The sequence below is a fragment of the Bradysia coprophila genome, unplaced genomic scaffold (assembly GCF_014529535.1).
Source record: "Bradysia coprophila strain Holo2 unplaced genomic scaffold, BU_Bcop_v1 contig_732, whole genome shotgun sequence".
Lineage (NCBI taxonomy): Eukaryota > Metazoa > Arthropoda > Insecta > Diptera > Sciaridae > Bradysia > Bradysia coprophila.
Window position 1 is genome coordinate 898,391 of NW_023503972.1, and position 25,753 is coordinate 924,143.

Genomic DNA, 25,753 nt, shown 5'->3' on the forward strand with positions numbered 1-25,753 from the left:
CGATGTGAACACAGCGTACCGATTGCATCACGTCAAAATACGTTCTTGTTGCTTTGGTGAGTTGGTAACCCGAGTTGGAGGTGAACTTGAACGTAATCTACTACTACTCATTATAGGCCCTCGGCAGAGTCAGGTAGCTCAATCGATAAAGCGTTGGACTCATACATACGCCAAGAATCCCGGGTTAGATTCTCTAGACTATAAATGAATTTATTGGATTTCTTATTTTTAAAAGGAAAAACCTAATGCTCCGAACGAAATCAATTTGTAAGGCTGATACATTTGTAAAACAATTTTTGTCTGTTGTCGCTTTCTCTTTAGCTGTTGAGTGCACCTCCTCAGGGTATACCCTCTTCAGGGTATTACATGTGACATTAATTCTGTCATCGTTACTTATTTTTTGCGATGTTAATGAATTCATTATTATTATCCTAGGATGTTCAACAGGAGGACACGCAGACCGCCATTTTATTAGATACGCGGGAACACACTACGTCTGATGATTTTACATACAAAAAAAATTTCACCACATCATCACAGCGATGACAATCATCACAGTAGGTGAATTTTTGTATGAAATCCGCCATGTTATCATCAAGTGTGGTGTGTCATCCGCGTATCTGTAACTACGTGACCTCCCCAAAGTTTTCAGGCTTGATTGCTACTGGGGTTTAAGTTTCAACATAACACCTCAGTTTGCTTGGCCATAATATGCTAACATGTCATGCAAGTAATGACTAATTTACCGGGGCTGCAGTGAATAGAACTTATTGCGGTACGGTTTGTAAAACTTGAGGTAAAAATTGTCGATTGGTTGTAATAAACAACGTCATGGCAATGTAAAACTGGGATAATTAATTTAAGTTCAAAATAATTTATTTTTTGTGGTTTTAGACAAGTATACCCAAAAAAAATCACGAAAATTAACTCTACAAAATGCGTATCAAATCGTGATGTGCCTGTATAGAACGAGTGCCACGGTCTGTTTTCTAGCATAATAAATAACATCTCCGATGTAAAGTGAATTCTTTCCTTTATTTAATTATCCAAAAATCAAAGAGAATGAACTCATTTCAAACAGAAAGAACCCACACAAAAAATGAATTTCCTTTGAAATCCAATTAAAATATTATGCTTAACGATATGGAAAACGGTTATAACCCGAGAAATCATATTTCTATCCCCTTTTTTTCCGCAATAAGACATAAGACATCAGAAACTTTTGAATAATATTTATATCGGTACATCGAAATGTGAAACAAATTACTTTCGATATTTCACACAAAATCGACTCGTCGGTGATTTATCGCTATCTATACAATAAAGAAATCGGTAATCTCTATGCTTCACCCTCATTTTTCCATATTAAAATGTATATCGGGTAGCTTATAGTACGTGTGTGTGTGTCGGTGAGAGGCGTATGTTATTATGCGGAGTAAGAATATTTAACCTTTTTTTCCGTTGAAATTGATCCACGTTTTTTGGGCCTCGTAGGTTCTTTATGCCAAATACCTTTTTTATATTTTGTATACTTTTCAAAGAACGCATGAAATGAATTCCTTTTGTTTTATACACAGTTTCCGGAGAGATAACGTTTGCTTAGTCTACCAATTTAATACCGACCCGATTGAAATGGAACCCTTTCGAATTCGGTGCAGATGTCTCTTTTATGCAACAGTAAATTGAAAATGTTATCGTCAATGATTTCAGCTCAATTCAGGAACTATTTTGCGAAGTCGATTTCTTAAATTTCTCCAAACTTTCTAAAAATTCCCGAGAATTTCGCGAATGTTTCAAAGTAGAATTTACCAAATTGCTCAAAATGTTCCGCTGGCTCATTTCTTTAATTTTCGTGTGAATAATTGGGTGGAATTTGACCGAGGGATTGCAAAAGAGTTGGACACGTAAAAAATGTGTTGAAGAACATAACCTCACAGTTACCTTTGGATTTTGGCAGGGTTACCTGAGCCACAAAAGTTATCGTCAGTTAAACAAATTGAATTCATATACCCACTCTAATTCAGTAAACCAATGCTCTCTCTTGCACCGAAGCTCACTGTGACATAAGTCAAATATATTCACGCCGTAAGTCTGCTGCAAATTCAAAATGAAACACAACAACCAAATCAGAGGCAGCATTGTATTAATTGAAAATTCAAATTCTGAAGCGCTTCGGTGCTAGAGAGAGCAATAATAAGCCCAATATTGTAAACACCGACTTATTTTACAAACGCATGCATCGATCTGTAACGAGTAATCATTTTTGCCGCGGGTATAAAAATTGTATATTTTTCCCTTCGTTGAAAAAGATATAACATATTTCCCTCCAAACCACCCGTATTATGTACAATTTCGGATATAAATTTATATGGTAACATTATAACCGAACCGAAATATATTCCGAGCAATAATACAAAAGCTTTTACACGCATATAGCCATAGGAAAAAAAAATCCACCTGAACCGAGTGCCTCTCTCTTTTTTATGTTAATTTTAATGATGGGTAACAATACCTTTACCTTAAAACCCCCAAGATTTGCAACGTTACAAGTCAAAACAGCTTCTCTACCGACAGGGAACGATACATTTACTATAGGTCCCGCAAAATGTGGAAGTCGAACTGCTGGTGTATTTGAATCTGGAAAGAAAAAATTACAAATTATGTGTCTTATTATTAAATGTTACGATGGATCTACTTAAATTTTCCTTGAAAAAATGTGTATTGATATTGTTTACGGGTATGGGGATTGGAGATGATATATTTATAATTTTTGTTTTCGCTTGTTACTTATTGATTAGGTTGGAATTAGATGTCGTATCATTTCGAAGATAAAAAAAAAAATATTCGGTGATTGGAAACTGTGAAACGGTCAGAGTGGTGCGTAAAGTGATTTTCATTAAATACTTTTTCGCACTAGTGCATGAAAGTGATTTTTTTTTTAAATGAGTATCCTACGATGCTGTACATAAGAGGCATTTAAAGTTTGCAAGTTTTGCATATTATGATGATGCTGAGTGGCAAAAAATTTTATTGCGAACTTGTGTCTTCAGTCTTTACGTCATGTGGGCAAAATTTCTATTGAAGCACAAGTTGCGAAAATATCTAACATTTCTGAGGTTTGTTCGAGTTTCTGTTATATTGAATGTTTCTCGATCAGATGTCACATTTTTCACAACACAATTCGTGGTCTTATTTCCAAAACTTTTTGGCTTGACCCCTTATAACTCTCTACTCTCCAACTCAAATAAAATTTTTACATGCTACAGTTGCGCAGTTAGGAGGCTCTGAAGTTTCAGTCAACCCACATCGTTTTCTGTGTTTTCAGCAGAAACATGTGGAATGGAGTAAATGAAAAGAGAGACAGAAAGTAAAAACTTATCTTGAGCCAAGTCTCGATTTATTTTTGTTTTCGATTGATAATTCCATACACGGTTTATTTTCACATCGTTCATCTTTTAATAATAAAACCCAGTGGAGAGTTTGATTTTTCTTATAATTCACTACTTTGAGTACAACCCCTTCCTTAGAGTCATAATTCGACATTTTTCGTCACTGCGACTACGAATAAAAAAATCATCAAAATTCACTGAAATTTACCTATCAACATAAAAACTAACAAAATTCAGTAACCTATATTACGGAACCGTGGAATCGTGATAAACGTTTATTACGAGCTTTACTATGCAGACCTTAATTGAAGAACCAGTGTTATAGAAGTGTTATAGCAATACCCTCTCTAGCAACCAAACTTCGTTTTGACGCAGTCAAAATACCACCTTATTTTGACAAATTTGACACTGATTTTTTTTTGTAATGGAGTTGCCGTGCCGCGCTTTTTTTAAAGGCAATATCGAGATCACACGAAAAATACAAATTTTAATTTTTGCACACCAAAATAACGGAGCAACACACAAAAAAGACATCACAATCACAAATTCATACTTCATTAAATTTATTTTTAAAAGTGTAAAATTTGCTATGACTGCACACACTGTCAATGTTTACCACCTTATTTTTCATAGTTTGGTTGCTAGAGAGTGTATTGGTTATAGCTAAGACAAAAGAATTCTATGCAAATGGTCAGTATTTAAACACAGTCGAAAAAGGTATCTGCCCGCAATTGATTTTTTTACTCGTTGCATGATATCAAAACTATTAAATTTTTCTTTATATTTTAACGATTTCTTCTCATTATTTATAAGGCGACCTTCTACAAGTTTTTGCAAATTTATGTACTCGCGTTGTTTTGTCTCGCGTATAATGTTTATTTATAAGGTTTATCACCTTACGCATATTTGGGCAATAAATCAATCAATCAATCGTCACATAAGCAAATTTTATGAAAAATGATAGTTGCATTTTTTACCGCTGTCGAGCACTGGTGCCTAATTTTTTTCTTTTCGGCTTATTTAGGCGATTGAAGGCGACTAAATAGTATTTTACATAATAAGGGATAAAAAAATGAAAAGTAGAGTTTTCGTGTGAATTTCGTTGATCCAAGGCGAGACCAAGGTCAATAGACACTCAAAAATGAGACTTTTTTTATGCGATGTGTAATGCTATGAATGCTTGAATTAGACGAAAAGGAAAATTTTTGTGGTCTCTCATAATTTATTTAGAAATTGAAAATATTTCTACGATTTAATTGCATTGTTAATGAAACATTTTATAAGTTAATTAAAACAATTAAATAGTGATTTACATCATTAGGCCTAAAACAACGAAATTGCAGTATAAGTGTGAATTCGCTCACCGACTTCGTCTCGACAAATCATACATACTCATATAACAATAATTCTCTCCGCGCCACTCCATGAAACACAGAAACAACAAAAACAAATTAAGAATTAAGAAGAAGAATTAGAATAAAAACGAAACCGAAAATACGCGAAGTAAAGCCGAACGAGTTGATCGTTCGATGTGCATCACACTTCTCGTTGACGGAGAGTAAGCTCCGTCTTCGTATCAAGTTTCTCTCTTTGACGAATAACATAAACAAACTCCACCATTAAGTAAAACATCGCCTGGATCCCAAGACCTGAAGAGAGCTGAAAACGTGTGGTTTCCAATAACTTTTGACGCTTGATATTCTCTGTTTTCATGGAGGGGCGCGTGTAAAAAACATTTCGATAAGTTTGTACGGTAAAACTACAAATACGAGACCCTGCTGTAACATTCTATTGTTTTTTTCTTTTGTTCATTGGCTTTGAGTTTCTTTTTTAGAACAGTTAAATATGTGTTCTAAACTATTTTACAAAAAATCGCAGGCTCCTGACAGTCTTCTTTATTTGTGTTTTCAAACTCGATGTGTGGGGTACATATAGGTTTCTTCCAAGGCCGTTCAAAATGTCAATCGTCATCCACAGAGAAGCCAACACAATCTCACTTTGAAGTTTTAACGAACAAATTTGTTTAAGTTGTGGTTGTGTTTGCTTCTCTGGATGACGGTCGGTTGTTTTCGGCCTGTTAAAATTCGTTTTTACCGAACGATATATAACACTCTCGTCAACGTTACACAAAAGGTTGCACTTCTCCCTGTTAAAGTTTATTTTTACTGTCTAATCAAGAGTTTTTCGAAATCGAACATTATTCGCTTTTCCTTTAAACCATCAAAATATTTTCATGTTCCTGACTAATTTCTATTTTTTTTTTTTTTTTTTGAAAACATTTGATATCAAATTCCCCAACTCAATTGGAAAATAATTATGAAAAATTACTCACTTGCTTGTCGACATTTTGTTGTCAGCACAATAGTAGTTAATAAAAGCGACATCGATGCCATTGCTTTGCTTACCATGGTGCCGCTTTGTTTGCTCTTGCTTTTTACGTAATGCACATACAATGCACAAAAAGCACTAATATTCACTGAAAAAATAGATCAAACAGTTTCATTTTACTCAATCTACGATGTTTAATGTGCTCGAAACATTAGTTCACTGTGTTAACTTCACATATGTTGCATAAATTGAAATCGTTCTTTGTAACGGAAAACCTTTGATATACACAAACTCTACGGGGTAAAACAACACAAATTCAGTGCTCGATGTAAATTGAATTGATGCACTCCTTTCGATTTTATTTTGACCAGTATCCAGTAGTGAAGTTGATGATCCTGATGACCCTAAAATGAAAATTGGAATAAACTGTTAAACAGGTTAGTGTGAAGATGAGTAATTTCATTGGTTGCTATCGGAACTATAAATTCGGTCACTGTAGATGAAAGGTAATTCTTATCAATGATAGGCTGACTAAGTGGTGCCCTCGGACTAACTATTTGCATTCGGTAGTATTTAGAACTAGGTCCCACCTTTTGGGAGGGTCAGGTCCCTTGACTGACACTTTTCTAAATGTATTTTTGACGTATTCATGAAAACTTGTGACATTTAATACATAATATATTTACTATATTAATGACTCCACGCAAATGACAGTAAAATTTGTCAATTTTTTTTTCTTGGAAACCATCGAGGGTAAGGTGGAATTATTTTTGACCACTTTTTGAGCTTTCAATTTTCTTAAAAATTTTCAATTTTCAAGATTTTCAATCAACTTCAAATCATAAATAAAATATGACCAGTGTAGATAACGACCCTCGCTTCGCTCTGGCCGTAAACTTCCCACTCGTATGAGCTGTCTATTATTCTGTTTGATTGTGTTTTTGTTACATCAGAGTAGATGTGAAGCTTGTTTTGTGAATGTGGAACGAGGACTTTTTCACAAAATAAAAAAGTGCGATAGATGTTCTTCTCTTACACTTTTGCGTAAAAAAAGGAAGTTCCCCGGTACTTAATATACCTTCACATGGTGACATGGTAATAAATGAACTAATTAGTTTTTGGTTCATCGTTAAAAATAACTCAGTTTACCAATATTTTCGGTAAATTGGTACCACTCTATAATGGTAAAGGGATTAAAAATATTTGTAAAAGGAGAAATTTATTGGTAGACCGAGAAAAAATAATCCCTCGATTTCCCATTCACAAAACCTTCAACCGTGAATAAAATCACTTCGCTCTGGCCGCAAATTTCACACTCGTAAAGTATTTACAATATTCTCTTTGATTTATTTAATTCCATGTATTTAAAAAAAATCTTCAAAAATTAGTTGAGATAATTCATCTTATATTGCCTGCAAAAATTTAACTTTTTTATTAAAATTTCTTACACTTTTTAATCAAAGTGTGCTAATTTGATAACAGGCATTTTGCTGGTGTAAGATGTGGTAAAGGGAGTAAAAAACTACCTACTTGATAAATGACAAACAACTTGATAGTCAACTATCAAATTCGTTAGTCTGCTATCAACTTGTTAGTCAACTATCAAATTTGTCAGTCAACTATCAAGTTGTTAGTCAACTATCAAATTTGATAGTCAACTATCAAGTTGTTAGTCAACTATCAAGTTGTTGGTCAACTATCAAATTTGATAGCAATAGATGTTTACACGTTAGAAGATGGGCATCGAATGATGAAATTGTTCTTCCTACTAGTTTCATGCACATCGGAAACAAACTTATATAATTTACCCACACTACCAAACAAAATCAAATTTCATCAAAACAATCTTTTTTAATTGAGGGTATGATCAACAGTATAAATCCCGTTTTTCTAGGATAGCTTCCAGATCCTTAGTCCTACATAGCCCATCTTCGAACTTAGCCTCGGGACAGGCCCGGACTGGCCATATGGTGAATTCGGGGAATTCCCGATGGGCCTTTTGGATTTTTGTATGAGAATTTTTAATTTGTGGGACTTTTTAAATTGAGTTGCATGGAGCCCCCGATGGGCTTTTTCGAGCCAGTCCGGTACTGCCTCGGGATTTTAATTCGACGTATTTAAAAAAAAGAATCATCCAAATTGGTTGAGAATTACTCAAGTTATCGTGCCTTCAACGATTTTTTGTTACCCACATTTAACGTTTTTCATAGCATTTCATACATTTTCAATCACAGTGAATCTTTTTGTTACCCACATTTTCGGTATTTTCTGGTGTAAGACCCTGACTTTCAGTCAAGGAAATAATATATATTTAATATACTGCGACCATTTGCACTCTTGTGCACATAGCATCTACCTTTTTACGTATAAAAATAGTAAATTGAAACCGATTTTCATATGACAAGAACCTTAATAGAGTAAAGTATGACCCAGTTCCATGTACATGTAGTTTAAGATTCATAAAGACTGACAAATCAATGAGCAAGAAAAAAAAACTTTGCAAAAAGTATTCCTCCCAGAATTATTGTGTCATAAATGGTCAAGCAGAAGTCTGTTCCCTTACAGTATAAATGGTCCTACAACCATGAATGATAAATATGTTACCAGTTTATAGGTCTCTCTGTTCCAATGTTTTTTTCAGAATTCCGATATTTCAATTTTGAAAAGTTTCCAGAGTTCCATAAAATAGTTGCCTAGCATTCAATGGGAAACCAATTCGATTTCTTCAATTTCCATTTGACTTGTATACATCACTGACATAACATTCGTTCGCATGGTAAATAAAGTTTTTCTCTCTGTTGAGTTCTTCAGGTTTGCTCTTGATTGATTTCAACAACAATCAGTCCAATCTAAAATAAAATCTATCTTACCAATGAGTCCAATATTCGATTTTATACATCAGCAAATAGATCTTCCAATGTAGCAAATATTATGTGAGCAGCAATAACCGGAGGAAGGACTTCCGTTGTTAATGCAAGTGCGAAAATATTATTTTGCAATCTGCAACGGATTATTTCTAAATAAACATCCGCACAGAGAGGGTGAGAGAGTTCCTATGAACGGATCTAAGTTACAACCATTTCTTGCAATTTCATCAATAAAATGATGAATCATTATCTTCAACCAATGAGTCCAATTCTCGATTTGATCTATCAACAGATAAGCGCAGTTATGTCGTTTATGTTGCAATAATTTACCCTGATGATAAGAACGTGAGAAATGATTTTCGCTGTTGTGTAAAGAGTTTACTTTGCAATCTGCAACGGATTTCTTTTTATAAATAAAAATTCACAGAAGCGCCACTCTCTGTAAATCCTTCTGTTCAAGAGCTTGAAGAGGTTTTGTCTAGGGTTTAGTGGTGTTTGAGATAGTTTTTTTTTTAGCTGGAATTTATTTACCGCATAAATGTGTGAAGTATAATCACAGAGGTTTTCATAATTAGTTTTAACGTTTAACATTGAGTTATAATTTAAAACTGAGAGCAAAGCTAGAAATGGCCATTGCATATTTCAATTCATAAGTTTTTTCAAAATGTACTGAGTACCCGACTCAAAGTATCCATCCGTTTTTAAATGTGAGAAGTTCAGAGAACTATGCATGCAACTGCTAGAGACGAGGCTAGAGATGAGTAACATCTATGCAATTTAACTTAGTAATTATGGGCTTAAGATGCATCGGTGCTCTGCTGAAAAGCACATTTGGGCGTTTTTTTAACCCGTTTTTATAGGACCGCAATAACGACCACGAATGTGCTAGCTTTCAGCAGAAATAAGATTTGGTTGTAGCAGTTTGTCCAGCTCTGAGAAAACTGAGCAGTTTATGAAAATTTCGTTCAACTGCTCATGTTTCTCAGATCCGGTCAAACGACTACAACCAAAACTGATTTTTATTTAAAGCTACCACATTCGTGTGGTCGTTATTGCGGTCGTACATTTTTGAAAAAGGATTTTGATGAAAAGATATTATCAAAAATGAAATACGACACATGCAAATGTAGCTAAGTACCGATACCTCTTTATACGAAGTTAACGTGTACTCCACATACCGTTTAAAATTTGTACGTACTTAAAATACTCCAAAATACTAGACAATAGTAATTTTCCCATATTGTAAGTTTTGTGCAATCTCCCAATCTATGTTGTCGAATTGAAGACTTCGATGGTATTGTTTGACTTTTCAGGCTCTGATCAGATGAAGTTTTTCTTTATATAATGTCGAGTCAATTGTTACCGCGGTCGACCTATATCTCGAATTTTTGGATTTGACATAAATGAAAGGAAAATTCATTTTGATGTGGGTGAAGATAGTACAACTCAAGAGAATTCCATTGAGATAATCTCAAGAGTTTTCTGTGTGAAGTGTACAAAATTTGTACAACATTATCTCAATATTCGGCCGAAGCATTATCCTGTAGATCTATGGAATTTAGTGGAAATCTTAAGACGAATCAACACAACGCTAAATTGTAGCCTAAATTTGTGCGCAAAATTAATATATTTTCGATGATAACTTCGTAAGGCAACACATTTTGAAACAGAACGATGGTCCCACTTTTTCCCGACGTTTTCATCGAAAATATATTATTTTTGCGCACGAATTAAGGATACAATTTAGCATTGTGTTAAGAGGTATCTTCGCTCGGCAAATTTGCAGCCTACATTTGGGCGCAAAAATGTTGTATTTTTGATGATAACTTTGAATTCGTATGTTTTTTGGAAAAAGTAAAAACACCATTTGGTGTTAAAATGTGTTAGCTTTGCATCAAGAATAGAAATCTTGTGTCAATTTTCGTGAACTATCGTGAGCTTTCTCTGACTTACGTTACATCACCACAAACGTTTCTATTCTTCATTCAAAGTAAAAGAATTTCAACTCCAAACGATGTCTTTAATATTTCCAAAAAGGATGCGAGTGCAAAATTATCATCAAAAATATAGCATTTTTGCGACCAAATGTTGAAGATCCTTTTTAAAGTGGAAGCAAATTAAAATGATCGACTTTGAGTTTATCCAAATTTGAAAGCCAGTATACTCTTCGAAACAGCCCATTTGAACTGTTTATATTGCATTTGTTGGGTTTGTTATCTGTAAACAGTTACAATGCACCAGTAAAAGCTCGACTTCGAAGTACAAACGTGCGCGCGCAAGCTCAATACACTTAAAAAACTTTGTGAATGTTACACAAATCGATCGATAGCTTGTTATTTATTTTATTTATATATATTACCCTGCCTTTAAGAGGAATCTACACATGGCTAAATTTTTGCCTACTATTGGGGGAAAATTATTATTATTTTGATGACAATTTTGGACTCGCTTACTCTTAAGACGAATCAAGTAAATGTTAAATTGTAGCCTAAATTCGTGCGCGAAAATAATATATTTTCGTTTTCGATGATAAACTTCGTATCGGCGTCCTTTCTGGCAAAAGTGGGACCATCATTTTCAGGAATGTTCAAAATTAAAACTATTAACAAAACCCTCGACAAAACCTATCAGCCCCCCATTGCTGCGTACGGATCTAAAAATATATTACATCCCCATTGTAAAAGAAAGAAGGATTTAGACTAAATCAAATATCTATTATACATACGATGCGATGGTAGAAAATAAGATTATTGTACAGCTTTACATTCCTCGCAAACTGTTATATCAGCGAAACAAAATAACCAAAAAAAAAAAACTTTTCTATAACTCCACCAGATGTGCCACTTGATGCAGTAGTATATTTTTGGGGATTGCATTTCGCAGAATGTAAAAAGACTTTTTAGTTCTCAAAATCAAATGTGTATACATACTGTACAATATAACAATGACTACAGGGTATATATACGGTTTTTTTTGTCGGATTTCTAACAAGTATGTGGAAATATATAACAACTTGGCATAAGAGCTAGTGGTGGAATCGAACTTTTTATTTAACAAAAAAAAGAGAAGAAAATATGAGAGAAAGAAATGTGTGACAATGGTGAAAGAAATTTGATTTTTACATTAAAAAAATTTTGTTGAAGCTTTTTACTGGCAAGAAATAAAACTATGCGAAAAGAAAATATCGAATTTTATCGGTGTTACGTGTAACGTATATATAATGCATTATATATAACCAAAGTTTTATGTTAGAAAGCCCAACCAAACTCACCGTTTTCATTTAAAGAAAGAAGGAAGAAATTTGATTGTAACTGAAAAAAATATAGAAAATAAAAAAAAAAATCGAAAAATTGGTTATGGGAATCGATAAAAAAATCTTATAAATGTAAGAGGAACTGTTGAAAACAGAAAAGTTTTATTTTCCTTTTCTTTTTTCTTTGTTGTAAAAGCAAAGAAACTTGCTCTTTCCGAGGAAAATCGCTTTGCATTTTTAAATTTGATTTTGTTTTTTTTTATATAAATAAATCTGTGGAAATTCAGTTTGTTATTGTTATTCGGTGAAGCTTATTCTGTTTGTTGGATATTTACAGCATTTTCATTCGCAGTGAATTATTTATTATTCCGATCGAATGAAAGTCACCAAAGTCTATTGTCGTAAAAAGCAGCACAAAAGTAATCATTTGAGTGTTTCATGAAAAGTAATTTTTCTATTTAGTTCCAGGTAATTTAGTTCCAATGAGTGGCTTTAAAATTAGTGTTGCTGTCCATGGGTATTACTTACAGGTATTCGAAGCAAATTTTTTGTTCTCCCAAATGAATTGGCAAATTAAGTGCTGAAAAATTGGGAGTGCTCTAACAAAAATTGTAATATTCAAAATGTTCTCCAAGCAAGCATGCTTGGCTGCTTCGTAAGCTTTCTGACCCTTGTTGCTGTCGCCCGATTTTCATTTCAAAAGGATCGACCAGAAGAACCATGTCCCATAGAGTTACACTATTAAAATGCTAGTTCTAAAAAGAAACCAGCATTTTAAGTGCCGATGCTCCTTGAAATAGTACATTGAATGACAAGGGGCGAAAGTAAAAAAATTCAATCGTGTGCGAGAGTTGGAGCCCGCGCCGAAGGCAAGGGCTCTAATCGCACAGGTTGAATTTTTTTACTTTTGCCCCGAGTCGTTCATACTATTTTTTTTGATACCAACATTGAAAATTGATACGTATCGCAAACATCGCAACAAAATGTTGATATAAAGAGGCATTTAGCCAGAAAATGCGGGGGTCCAGGGGGCGGCAGCCCCCTGGTATATGAAAAATTTAATAATTTAGCCATCACAACAATAACACACACAAAATAGTTATTTACGTATCTGTTGTGGACGGTATATTTTAGGCAATTTCGCGAGTTGTAGCCCGAACGAAGTGAGGGCGACTAGCGAAAGTGCCTAAAATAAACCGTCCACAACAGATGCGTATACAACTTTTCATGCCGAGGGCCCAAATTACGAGAAAAATTCCGTAATTTTTGCCCAAGGCATGAAAATTAAGATATAACTAACAAATCATTCAGTAACAAAAAGTATCAACTTTGTATGCTAATTTCAATAAGAACACTGGCGCACAGTGTTTTACAATTTTGATCAAAGTATTCTGCATAATATGAGCGGATTTTGTTGACAACTCGACTCATTTCTCTCATTTTCTGTGACGTCAGTCACTTTCGCTGTTCGTTCAGTTGCGTTCGCTCTTCGTTAAGTACTTTCTCCCCGTGGGATGCATTTTTTTACTTTCGCCCCTCATATGCGGGGCGAAAGTATAGTATCATTTTTCAATGTTGGTATCAAAAAAAAGCATTTTGTGCGGTCAGTAGCCATTTTGTTTGACAAAATTTCGTTGTCAGCTGATCTCATATTTTTTAGATTCTGTTTATTGTTATGTATTGCTTGATTTGCTTTTTTATTCAGTGGTTTTTGTATTAAATGTTCAGTGCTTATAGGATAATTATAAAAAGTGAAAGAAAATTGTGCAAAATGAGGATGATGAGGATGTATCTAGATTTAATTGGGTCGAAAAATTAATTGTTTTTGTGAAATTTGTGTCATTGTTCGCATCAAATTTTTTGGAAATTTTCAATAAAAATTTGTTTCTATCATTCATTGGATTTGGATCTTAACATTTTGGACTTTATTGTGTTTATTTTCACCACCGAGGACAAATAAATCAAAATTGATCGTACTGTTTACGGAAGGAACGTTCCATATTTTTCCATTGTAAACAAAATTTATTTTTTTTTTGCACATCACGTGTAATGAGTCGATTATGTTTCACTTCTTGGACTTTCTCATTTGTCTTCTACGTTATTTTGTTTAATTATTAAAAACAAACGCTGAAATCGCTACATTAAAAACATTTTTGTTGTGTGATTCTTATCAAAACACAAAATTTCACAGGACATGTCAAGTATGACAGTTTGACATACGAGTCAGGGTTACTAAATATTGCAAGAGTGTGCAGGCCACAAGGGTAGATGATAAAACGACAAAACGCCATCTCGCCAACTCTCGAGTATAACTCTATGACATGTCCCATTTGAGATCCGTCCAGGTTCAAAAACGGAAATTTTTGGAATAATCATGGCAATTAAACGTTTTAGGGGGTTAAGGCTTAATAAACACTTAACTTCGTTCTCACCGTTTTCAAAAAGATAAATACTGAGTGTTCATCTTTAAAAAGCACAATTTTCACAGTCAAATAAGTTCTTCCCAGTATCTGATATTTTGGCGTAAAATTTGAATTCGCTAAGGGATTTTCAAATTTTGTGCAAAAATATCAAAGCCTGGAAACACTTTTTTGACTGGGAACATCGATGACTTTTAAAACTCTAAAAAATCTCAAATATGTTCACTCACTACTAAAAAAAACCACTGTAGTGACAACTTCACTCTCTCCATTATTATACCGTAAACGGAGTGAAGTGCGGATCTTTAAATACGAATCATTTAACATTTCACTATCCCAACCTATTCATAGAAACGACAAACAAGCTAATTGGAATTCTTCAATAGATTTTCTCGGCAATAGTCCTGTTCTATTTCGATAGTAAATTATTCCAATTATCCATACAATAAGCAATGTTTTTCTAAATATATTTATATATATACCATCTCAGCAATGCAGGGCTTATTATTCGGAATTTTAGTTCTTAAATTCTTAAAAATTCATGTCTGAAAATTCGTAGAGATTCCTAAAACTTGCCTTCTGTTAACATATGGCAGTTATTTAAGAGGAATCTTCACTTGGCAAAATTGTTGTTACAAATGCCCGCTGCGTTTTTCAACAAGGTTCGGCAACATCGAAATCACCGAAATTTTTGCATTTTCCACAGTAGACACTAGATTTTTGTTTTGGTGATTTGACGTTTCAAAAACACTACTGATGGCGAATAGTTAGCACACAAAATTTGGCATGCGATCACACTGCCAATGGTCAAAATTTTGATCTGATAGATGGACAACGTGAGGTTTTTACATTGTGAAATGATACATTTTTTTACACTCGGAAGTTATTTGACTTTTCATGTTTAGTCATTCATTCTCATACCTCTGACCAAAGGCATACGTTTTTTAGTTTGTTTCTGTATAAATTAGAATCATCGGTCATTTTATTATACGTTGTATTGAGAGAATAGTGTGCGCGTTGAACACTAGATGTATGAAAATGGTTATTTTTTTCAATTTTGAAATAGAGGACATTACAACAACTATAGATCATTGTCAATGTCGTTTGAGATGTCAAATGAGCTGTCATTTTCACAAAGCTAACCACAATGTTACAAAAATTTATATGGAGCTGCCATTGTTTGAGGTTACCTTTGTGAAATTGACAACTCATTTGACACTATTTTGAGAGAAAAACCGTTATTTGACACTGATCTATACAAACACCAAACGATGTTTTTACTTATCATAAAAAAAATAACAAATGTTCAAATGTAGGATACAATTTTGTAAAGTGAAGATCCATGCGTACATTTACATGTAGCGCATTTCATTTTTGATGATATCTTTTCATCAGAATCCTTTTTGAAATGTGAACGACCGCAATAACGACCATGAATGTTTTTTTCTAAAGTTATTTCTCTTACTTCTCTCATTTCCCTTCATTCATTATGAAGAAATGAGAGAAGTTGGAGAAATAAGAGATTTAGAAAAAGACGGTAGGGCTCTTCCTTTCATTTTTAAGTATGCTGAGTATATCGAGTATATCGCGTATATTCTGAGTATATCGAGTATATCGCGTATATTCTGAGTATATCGAGTATATCTTCGTATATTCCGTATATCGAGTATAAGTCGCATGACTTTGACAACCGTCACATTCAGAACAATGAAATTTTTTACACGATGGATTTCGATCAAACAAAATGCCAGTGTGTAGCTAGTGATCTCAGGAGTCTGGCAAGGTAATTAATTTTCCAATCGGACCAATATTGGCTGAACGATAAGACTTTGGAAGATGTTTGTTTTTGTATGTGATTGGCACATGATTTCAAAGTCTTATCGTGATAAGTGAGTAATATATAATAAAATTAACAGCGTAGTAAAACCGTTTGTCTATCTTTATACCAACTTTCATTCGTTCACAGTGTATTGAAGAAATGTATATAGAATGCCCAGTGCTGTATTCATATGTGATGCACACATTCATCAGTTATTTGCGTGAGAAAGATCAACAGTATTTCCTCGAGATTTAAAGGTTAAAGCACCGGTCGGGTCTAAATTGAATGGTCAGGTTTCAGGCAAGATTTCAGATATTTCAAGTCAAGTTTCAGGTTGACCTGACCTGTTCCGAGCCTCAAAAATCAATCAGAATCCACTGTAATCAAAGAATCCGTGTCTTTCGTGAAGAGAGGACTCCTGTCACGCCGACACGGTGGACATGGTTTCTTTCTTTCAACACACGGAGAAGCACTACCATACACTATTTCATGCTCAAAAGCCCATTTCTGCACGTGTTTCACAAATCCGTCAGTCCTCCTTCCTATACATAGGGATTAACTTTAACAAAAGAGCAAAACCGACCCACATACCATTTATCCGGTTCAATTCCTAATTGTTACCAGAATATATCATAAATTAAATCAAAACAGATCAAGGAAAATATCTTCCGCATGTTTTTGTTACAGGTTGAGCAAAGTAAACAATTAATTGATATACAACGAAATAGACAAATAATATTTTCACGACAAACAATTTAAACGTAAAATCTTTCCTTGAAAATACCACCTTATAACCATTCCAATATCGGACGAATTATTTAATATTGATGTCTGTATGTGTGTATGGGGGGCAAAAGTGGAATGCCATCAATAGCTCCAGGTTGTTTATTGTTATCTCTTTGTTCCGTTGCGAGCTATTTTATCATGGTCTTTCGTTAAACGTACGTATACGTACTTTAATGATGAGGGTATTAATGGCTGAGTACAAAACTTGTCTACCTTTTGTTTTGGGGCTGTGCTCAATACCGATTATCAAAGTTATAAATAAAAATACCATTTTTGATGGAGATGTTGTGTTGAAAGTTACGTTGGAATGTAATTATTTATTTGATATGTCAATGAACGACGTAATTTGCTTCCATTGCTACTTGCTACTTAAGTAATTGGACAGAAAATTTCGCTCAACTTTTTCGATTGTGCGAGTACTTAAAATCGAGACAACATTTCCTTTAACTTGTAAACTTTAACGACACTTCAGCGTTGTATTGAGTATGACACGTTGATCATTTTCCATTTGTCCACGGAGTGAAAGCTTCGGTCTGATCACTCCTCTGGCCAAAAAACAGTATGCGCAGTGCGCACTATTTGAGTGCCCATGGTACCACGGTATTAGACTGAATTTGGTTTTTTTCCCATCTGGTCTAGATCAATCGGATGGTGTCTCGCTGAAAAAGGTTGTTCACTGCAGTGGAGATACCCCAACGCCATGGCTCTGGCTTTTGATAAAACATGTCTTCCGAATTTGTTTACGTTCCCTTCCACACATACACAAATGGGGCTATTCACCTGCTTCTTCCACCAAATCAGTAACTTCGTAAATTGATCAGAGAAAGCATGTTAAAGCGATTTTTGTGGCGTGTCTCGCATACACATTGCTCCATTTTTGATAAGCACAGCAGATTCAGACCAGTCTGGAGCGAGTTGCTAAATGTTGAGCAGAAATCTTAACGATTCGTTTAATTAATTTTGCCACATTCCGAAGAGGTGGAGGAAGGAAACTCGGAAACTGTGGTACTAATTAAATACCACTAAAAATACCAGCACAGACAATGGACTAATTGGTGGTTTGGAGCCTTTGGCTTTTTTTAGCACAAAGTTTGAGAGAAGTCGGAAAATTTATAATTGAAAAAGTGGAAATGTTATCTAATAACCAACATTAAAAAATAGCTCGTTAAGAACACGCCTGAAATTCACATCAACTATGATTTGTTGATTCTCAATTATTTAGAGATTTCTTTTGAATATTTTAATTGAATTTCCCTTCAATAATAACTATGATTGGCTATTCAAAAATTGAATAAAGGTTCGGTCGTTATTATAAATTACATGGAAAAAATTGTTGATCGGTTCTTCTCGAATAATCGTAACAACAGTCAATGACTACTCAATGGTGTATGATTGCGCGGTCACGGTGTGCCTGAACTAAATTTAATCAAAACATGCACCCCTGATTTCTCTTCGTATTTGACTTTTTTGAGTCATTACAAACAACTTTGTTTGTTTCATCGATTTTCATATAGGTAACTTCAGGGTTAGTTGCGTTACAAATTTCGTCATTTCTGAGGCATAAAGTGAGTCGTGTAGTTGTGTTGGCTATGTTTTGCGGTAACTAATCAGTCTATAAATTTTCTAATACTCAGGAGACCCAGTGCTTTCATGCCAACAAGAAAGAAATTTTTAGCCTGCGAATTGTGACTTGTGTGATCGAAGAAGTCGGCGGTTAGTTGCGTTACACGTTTGTGACTTTTCGAAATATTTTCACCAAATGTAAACTGATTTCTATAAACTTTTTTTTCCCTTAATGCTGTATTCAGGACGCACAGTTTAAGCCCATAATGAGGTTGGTAGCCTAAAATTTGTGGGAGATATGTCTATAAAAGTGATATTTTTCGGTGGTCATTAAAGGCCAGAAATATTTTTTTTCGAAATTGGTGGTTATTACCCCACAGAGAATATTGCTTTGGCTCAAAACCGTTTCAAAAAATGGTTATAAAAATTTTCGAGATAACTTCGACGAGTCAAAATTCGAGGATGACACTTATCACCACTGGGAAGCTGATTTCACCTACTTCATTCACCCCACTAACCTGATCGAGCCAAAGGTATTTTTCTCGTGAAGTCATATGCTGTAGATTTCGAATGACACCGATCTTCAGTTTTTATATGAAAAAACGTAATCTTGGAAACGTTTGGGTCGAGGTGATTTCACCTTACTTCGAAGCAGAATGAACCAAAAATCTTCTAAAAATTTAATTTCGTGTCATTTGGTGCAATTGTGGAATTATAGCGTTCGTTTTTATAGGGAAACACATTGGTGTCAAACTACGCGTCTTGTCAATAGCTTTCAGCAAAAAAAATTTGTGAAATCGGTTCAGGTTTCGTGAAATAAACTAGAATTTTCTAAAATTTGCTAAAAACAAGCATACACTTTTATGGTGGTATCTCCCCGAGATTTTCGGCCACCGACCTAATATAACGACGCGTCTGGTCAACAGCTTTCAAGGATTTTTTTTTAATGAAATCGGTTTTCATTTGGTGAAAATATTTCGAAAAGTCTCAAATTAGCTGGAATTACCCATTCTTATGAGGTATGTACATGAAAGTTACGAAAAATAATCTCTATGGAATCTGTTGATCGAATATTGTTTGTGGAACAAAAATATTTTTTTTTGTATTGTGACACTAATGGCAAATGAAAGTAGACGTTTTTCCCGATTTTTCCATTTTTTTCACGTTGCGAACGTGTTTGAAGCCGGCTTTATACCAAATCTATCGGCTTCCTATCGCAGTCTTCGTACAAAAAAGTGTCTGTTCTGTGCCCACAAACAATATTCAATCAACAGATTCCATGTATGATAAGACGTATTTTCGTCTTTTTCACGTATGTACCCTGAGAAAATGTATGGAAATCGATGAAACACCCATAATTGTTTACATTATTTTGAAAAGCGTCCACTGCGCCACCTTACACTTCAAACAAAAGTTGTTTGTAATGACCAAAAAAGTAAAATACGAAGAGAAAACAGAGGTGCAACATTTTTTGATTAAATTTAGTTCAGGCACACCGTGCTGTTTGAAATCCGACGGAGAACATATAAAAAATTGATTGTAAATTGCACTAATTGGCACTTCGAATTCATATATACACGCATTAATCAAGCACATAGAATAATAATAAAAAAACAAACAAATTATTGAGATACTCACCACAACATTTTTCCTATTTCAATTTATATCTAGAGGTAGCTCTTGAATCAAGTTAGTTTCTATTGAGGAAATCAATTCGAAAATTACGTAATTTCAGTATTTCGTCATACTGTACATTGTATAGTCAATTCATTATTGAAAAAAAAAATCCTTCACAGTGTGTCAACAAACCGGAAAATGGCCTAGTTCATCCGTAACCCTATTTCATTCGCAAAAAAAACACTGAATGTCCTGAAGGATCAGTAACAGTAGTTCAATTTTAGAGTTACATTGAAAATATATCGAATAATGCGTATACCATTTTACGGCAGAAATAATTTTTAGTCATTTACGAAATATTCTAAGATCACGTACGAAACAGGTTTGTGGGTCGTACGGGGCTCAGTTGCAGCAAACGTTCCGACTGTTCTGACGGCTCGTTTTAAATATTTTTCATGTTATAAAATTTATGAAAATTCGAGAATTTTTTGTGAAAACTCAGTTAATTGTAAAATTTGAGAAATGTGATAAATTTTTGGATTTTACAGAAATTTCATTGAAAAGGCTTTGTTTAAATTAAAAGGTTATTTACTGTGGGGTACAATTTTTATAAAATTTCAGACAAAAAATTTCTATCTCAAAATTTCACCATTGGTGGCTTGAGTGGTATAATACCACTGGTATTACTGTTGCTATTCTTTTATTCTTAAGCGCATCTACTAAACATTGAAACGAAAATCATCAATATTCCATTCCAGGAGTGGAATATGGGATTACCTACTACTATTCTCTCTCTTCTCTACCTACCGTATACCGTCTGTATGCCTAATGTAGATAGTTTTCGTTTCAATGTTGGTAGAGTTGATGGGGAATAACAATGCCATCACTGCAGGACTACCAGGAATCATGAGTGATATAGCAATTGGATATTTAGTTTGAAATGATGATACTTGTCCGTTGTTCAAATGTCATTTGGACCTTAAAAAACCTTGCTGAATGCATTGATCCTTCATCTATTGCCTCAAACTGTTGAAAATTTGATTTCAGTTAACTGATCATACAACGCTATTGCAAGAGGCGGTGGTCTACATTTTTAAACGAATCTTACTACGACGATTTCCGCTATCAACATTTTTTAACGGGCGAAACGGGTTTGTTTCACAGTTTTTCTATCGTCTCCAATTTTATTCGTTCGCCACAGAAACTCAGGCGTCCGCTGATTTTTCAGATTTTGAAAATTTACCATGAGCGAACCGCCGAGTTATATAGGATGAAAACTAAAACATTCTGCGATGGATAGAGCATGAAAATCTGTGGAACGAATCCGTTTCCGCCCGTTAAAAAATGTGGATAGCAGAGGTTGTTCGGAGGCTTTTAAGTTCCAATTTTTTAAAGCATACCCTTAATCATAAATTTAGCAATTGCATTATCGCACTATGGGAGGTATCGAGCTGAATTAGACAGCTCAATAAAACGCGTTTGGTTTCTTCTAATAACAACCGTAAAGTGATTTATTTAATGCAGATAGGGCTCGGATATGCATGAAGGAATCTGTAAAAACTTTCAATGACGTGAACTTAGGAGTTTAATTAAAATACATCAACAGACGTCCCTTCGTTTCGTATACATACACAGTGGTATTATGCATGTACAGTTCAATGTATTCATATAAAAATTAATTCTTTATGTCTCACCACCATGGTCGCCCGGAGTGTACATAATTTCTTGATTGTGGCGTTCCACAGAAAATCAACAGAAAAGCGGTAGAATATCGAATCGATAAGTGCAACCGACATTATTAAATCTACTTTAAAAATAATTTATCAAAGGTGTGTGTGAAACTGATTGGAAAGTGTTATACATTTAAAGTGATTGCATCCGACATAATACGAAATTGTATTATGTTAACTAGTTCCACTTCCGTGTTCGACGTAGAAAAACCAATTCTACAAACACGGTCGAGAAAAATGAAAAAGAGAAGAAGAGGTAAGGCAAAAAGAAAATCAAAACTGCACACTCATCTATTTTCTTTATCCACAACAAAAATGGGTATAAGTAATGGAACATTGAACGAAAGCGCACTGTGGGTAAAAAGGAAATTTTATTCCATCAATGTTAGATGAGAAAGGTAACCGAATAGCTGTTCGTTCAGTGCAAACATCATTAATCATTTTTGCATTCAACCAAAAAAAAAAAATTAATATTTCATGAAACGTTTCTTTGCAAAGACAATAAATTAAAGCCCCCCGTTCATAGATGTGATATCGCATTGCATTGGATATGGAAAAAAATAAGGGAACTTGTTACTCGCGTTTTTATTCGCAAATGATTTCGTGTATGCATCCGTACAAATCTTTCTTTTTTCTTTTAAATCATTCTACGGAGTTTTATTTGCATTTGAAAAGAAACAAATTGTATGCAAATTTTCCATTTTTTTTCTGCTTTAGTGCTTGCTTTAAATCCCTTTTATGTATTAAAATCGTGAATCATATTTTACTCGGGCTATGTGTTCCTGGTTATCTATTTTGAATATTTATTCATTTTTCCTTTTTCTTTTTGTTTTTTATTTGCAGCTATTACAGAGCTGTTTAGACCTGTTCCGAGCATAGCGGTCTTATAAGTGTACTGATAAGTTTGTAACACGTCGACCCATGAGTAGTGGGAAATCTATTGTGGTTGACAGTTCTTTTTTTCTTATTTGTGTGGTGTAAGTTACTTTGATGATTAGAATGACATTTCTAGTGAGAAAAGTGCAGTACGTTCTTTTCCGTGGGGAGAAAATAGAACTTTTCTTACTTGAACTCTCCCTTTGTTTGTGTTTTCAAAAAATGATGTGGCGAATTGATGGCCTTTGTTTTGTGGAGAAAAACAGTAAATCACACCTCGCACATATTGTAAAGATTTAAAATGTAAGTAGTGAGGGAGCATGTTGCCATTGTTGAAATAAATGAATAAAAAATGATATGAAAAACGTTGTGATCACAGGTGTACAAGAAATCCCAACTCGAGCGAAATTATGGCCCACCCTTCGCTCTGGTCACAAATATCGCTCTTGTTTTAGTTTCCTGTTTTCTTCCCTATGTTAAAAGTAACTATTTTCCCTGTTTTGTAATGTCAAAAGGGAAGGAGACAGAGTCGGAAAGGTGATACTTTAAAGGGCTCTTCAAGGTTGATACTACATTTCCATCTCTTCACTTTTTCATAGGCCACAATACTATGAGCAGTCCTTATTTTATATGTGCGTTACACACACTCAGTACTCACGATATGTATTGTATACGTGCGACATGTATTCAGTACATGAGAGTGCTGGATTGGCTACCTTGAAATCTACGAAAAGTCCATAAATTGTGCAAAAGGACTTTCCAGTATGCCATTCCGTCACCGGCGTAGAAGGTAGTGATTCTCGCCCATATCTTGAGTAAATTTTATCCGATTTTTATGGATGTTGTCTATTCTCTAACAAAATGGCTTCCAGTCGCCATATTACATTTTAGGAAAAGTGAAACAACTAAGTGAAAATGATGTTTCGAGTGGCTGCGTTGCTGTCAAGAGGAAACTTATTGGTTATTTGTTGGGTGTGCTTCATGTATCTGATTCATGGACAACTGCGTAGACAATTCGTACGGGTCTTTTCTGATGTTTTATACATATTTTTCTGTTTGTTTTATAAGCGAAAGTATATGAAAGCGATTGTGTATACGGAAAACGAAGCATTAAAATACATCATATACAAGAATCGCAGACGTATTTAATACAAAAAGTTAAGCTAATTTTGAAATTTTTTTTTCACTGTTCGGTGGAAATTGTGTGATTAACACCAATTAAATGAAACAATGTCGGTGGAGTTTGTTGGAACAAAGAGATAATTATAAAATGCAATTAAAGGAAAACAAACTTTTAAATTTGAAATTTTCTTTACGTGAAATAAACCGTTGAATTGGGGGACACGAATTGGAATTTTATTTATTGTGTGAACGTCTATGCAGAAACCAATTACTCCATTTCCCGTCCGATTTTAAAGTGATATGGAATATGAGTGGTCCCGGTTTACTGAATTGATTTTACAAAACTGTTATGTTGCATGCATGTGTCAAATACAGTTCAATTACGAGAATACTCACACCATATTTGCACAACACTCGGCTACTCGGCATGTGTGGCACTATCCACTCACTCTCCAGATTTGGTTGAAACGAGTGTATGTTTCCACCAAATCTGGAGTCGATTTTTAAAGAGCTGTAAATGCCACAACCGTTCTAGTGAAAATGATTTGAAATGGACGAGGAAATGGAAGAAATTTATTTTTGAATTGCCAATAAAACTTAGCACTTGGTCGGCTGATATTGATGGAATGTTAGTTTCATAAAACGAGCAGATGAGTAGATTTATTTGCAATTTGATAACGCTTGGTAGCAGTCTAATACTCAATTAATGTTGAGAATTTCAAGAGTTCACTGCTAGTCTAAATTCCGTTATAAAACGTTTTGGTGGGTAACATGAAATAACACAGTAACTGTGTTGTAGCCTAATATCTCGTTAGAATAGTATTTTTCCTAACGCATGCAGAAAGGTTTTTTTTAGCGAACGAGAGGTTCGAATTCGCTAAAAAAAAGCCTCTTAGAAATGAGCGACGATGTCGCGATATTTGAACACTAGCCAAACAAACAGATTTTTATTTACTAGCTCACTAAAATGAGTCGGAATCAAGCGGAAGAGATGACTAATATAACTTTCTTTACGAGCCTAAAACTAAGTCAGCAAAAGCAGACTAACCTGTGACATATTAATAAGGTGATGAAGGTGACAATCAAGCTCCATTTTGATTTAAGTTGACCCCATGAAGGTGTGTTCAGTCCGATTGAAACATTTTCAACAGATTTTTGAATTTTTAATAATAAAATAGTAAACTCACCAGCTTCCCCCTATTCGTCCCACATACATAAAAGTAGCGCCTCTCTTTTCATTTATTCCATCCCACCTCGTATTCCACTAATTTTTCTGAATTAGGGGTCGCAAAGTGACGTACTGATGTCGAAAATAGATTTATAAGTAACGTTTTGGAATACTGTGTGACGCCTTTAAAACTTCTTTGATCAAACAAAAACAGTGGCATTGCATCTACACAATAGATATATATATAGTTCAACAATCCTAAATGTAATTGAAAGCTGATCCTGCAGCTAATTACGGTCAGGCAACATATCAAACACCATATTTGAACCTGTTGAGAGCAAACATCACATGTTTTGAAAAAGTAAGAGTATATGATATCGATTCCGTCGCACGAAGTCGATTCCAACGAACTAAACAATAAGGGAAAGCATTTCAGGAAGACACTGAAAAAACCATTCGCTTAGTCAAACATATAATAGTGGTGTGTTCGAGGATTAAGGTTTGAGTCTTTGGCGAGGCTGTTCGATTGTTATATATGTAGAAATTGACCTAAGTTTAATTTTAGTTTCGAGATAACTTCCAACAAGTTTCAGTGAACGGGTAAATCAAGAGAAATTATTGGTCGTAAAAACGTTTTGACGTTTTCCCTCTGAAAATGAAAAAAATCAGCTGTGATAATGTGTCAATGAACCTATTATGTTGATAGTAAACAAATAGCAAGTGTAACGTAAACTTACTCAGACGAAATTCCAATCAGAATTTAAGGTAAAATTGTTCTAATTCCCGTGTGATATTAAGTAAGGAAATTTGATTGT

General features: G+C 34.3%; 1 protein-coding gene across 3 annotated transcripts in view; it reads right to left on the bottom strand.

Annotated features, from left to right (window-relative positions):
- The window catches only part of LOC119084433 (lachesin), a 106,932-nt gene that overhangs the window by 76,341 nt on the left and 4,838 nt on the right, over positions 1 to 25,753 (bottom strand). For all 3 annotated transcript variants that reach the window (XM_037194412.1, XM_037194411.1, XM_037194413.1), the window contains 2 exons: positions 5,722 to 6,121; positions 2,519 to 2,637 (listed from right to left, as the gene is read on the bottom strand). In XM_037194412.1, the coding sequence (XP_037050307.1) occupies positions 2,519 to 2,637; positions 5,722 to 5,797 (195 nt within the window). In that variant the 5' untranslated portion in view covers positions 5,798 to 6,121. The remainder of the gene's footprint in view (positions 1 to 2,518; positions 2,638 to 5,721; positions 6,122 to 25,753) is intronic.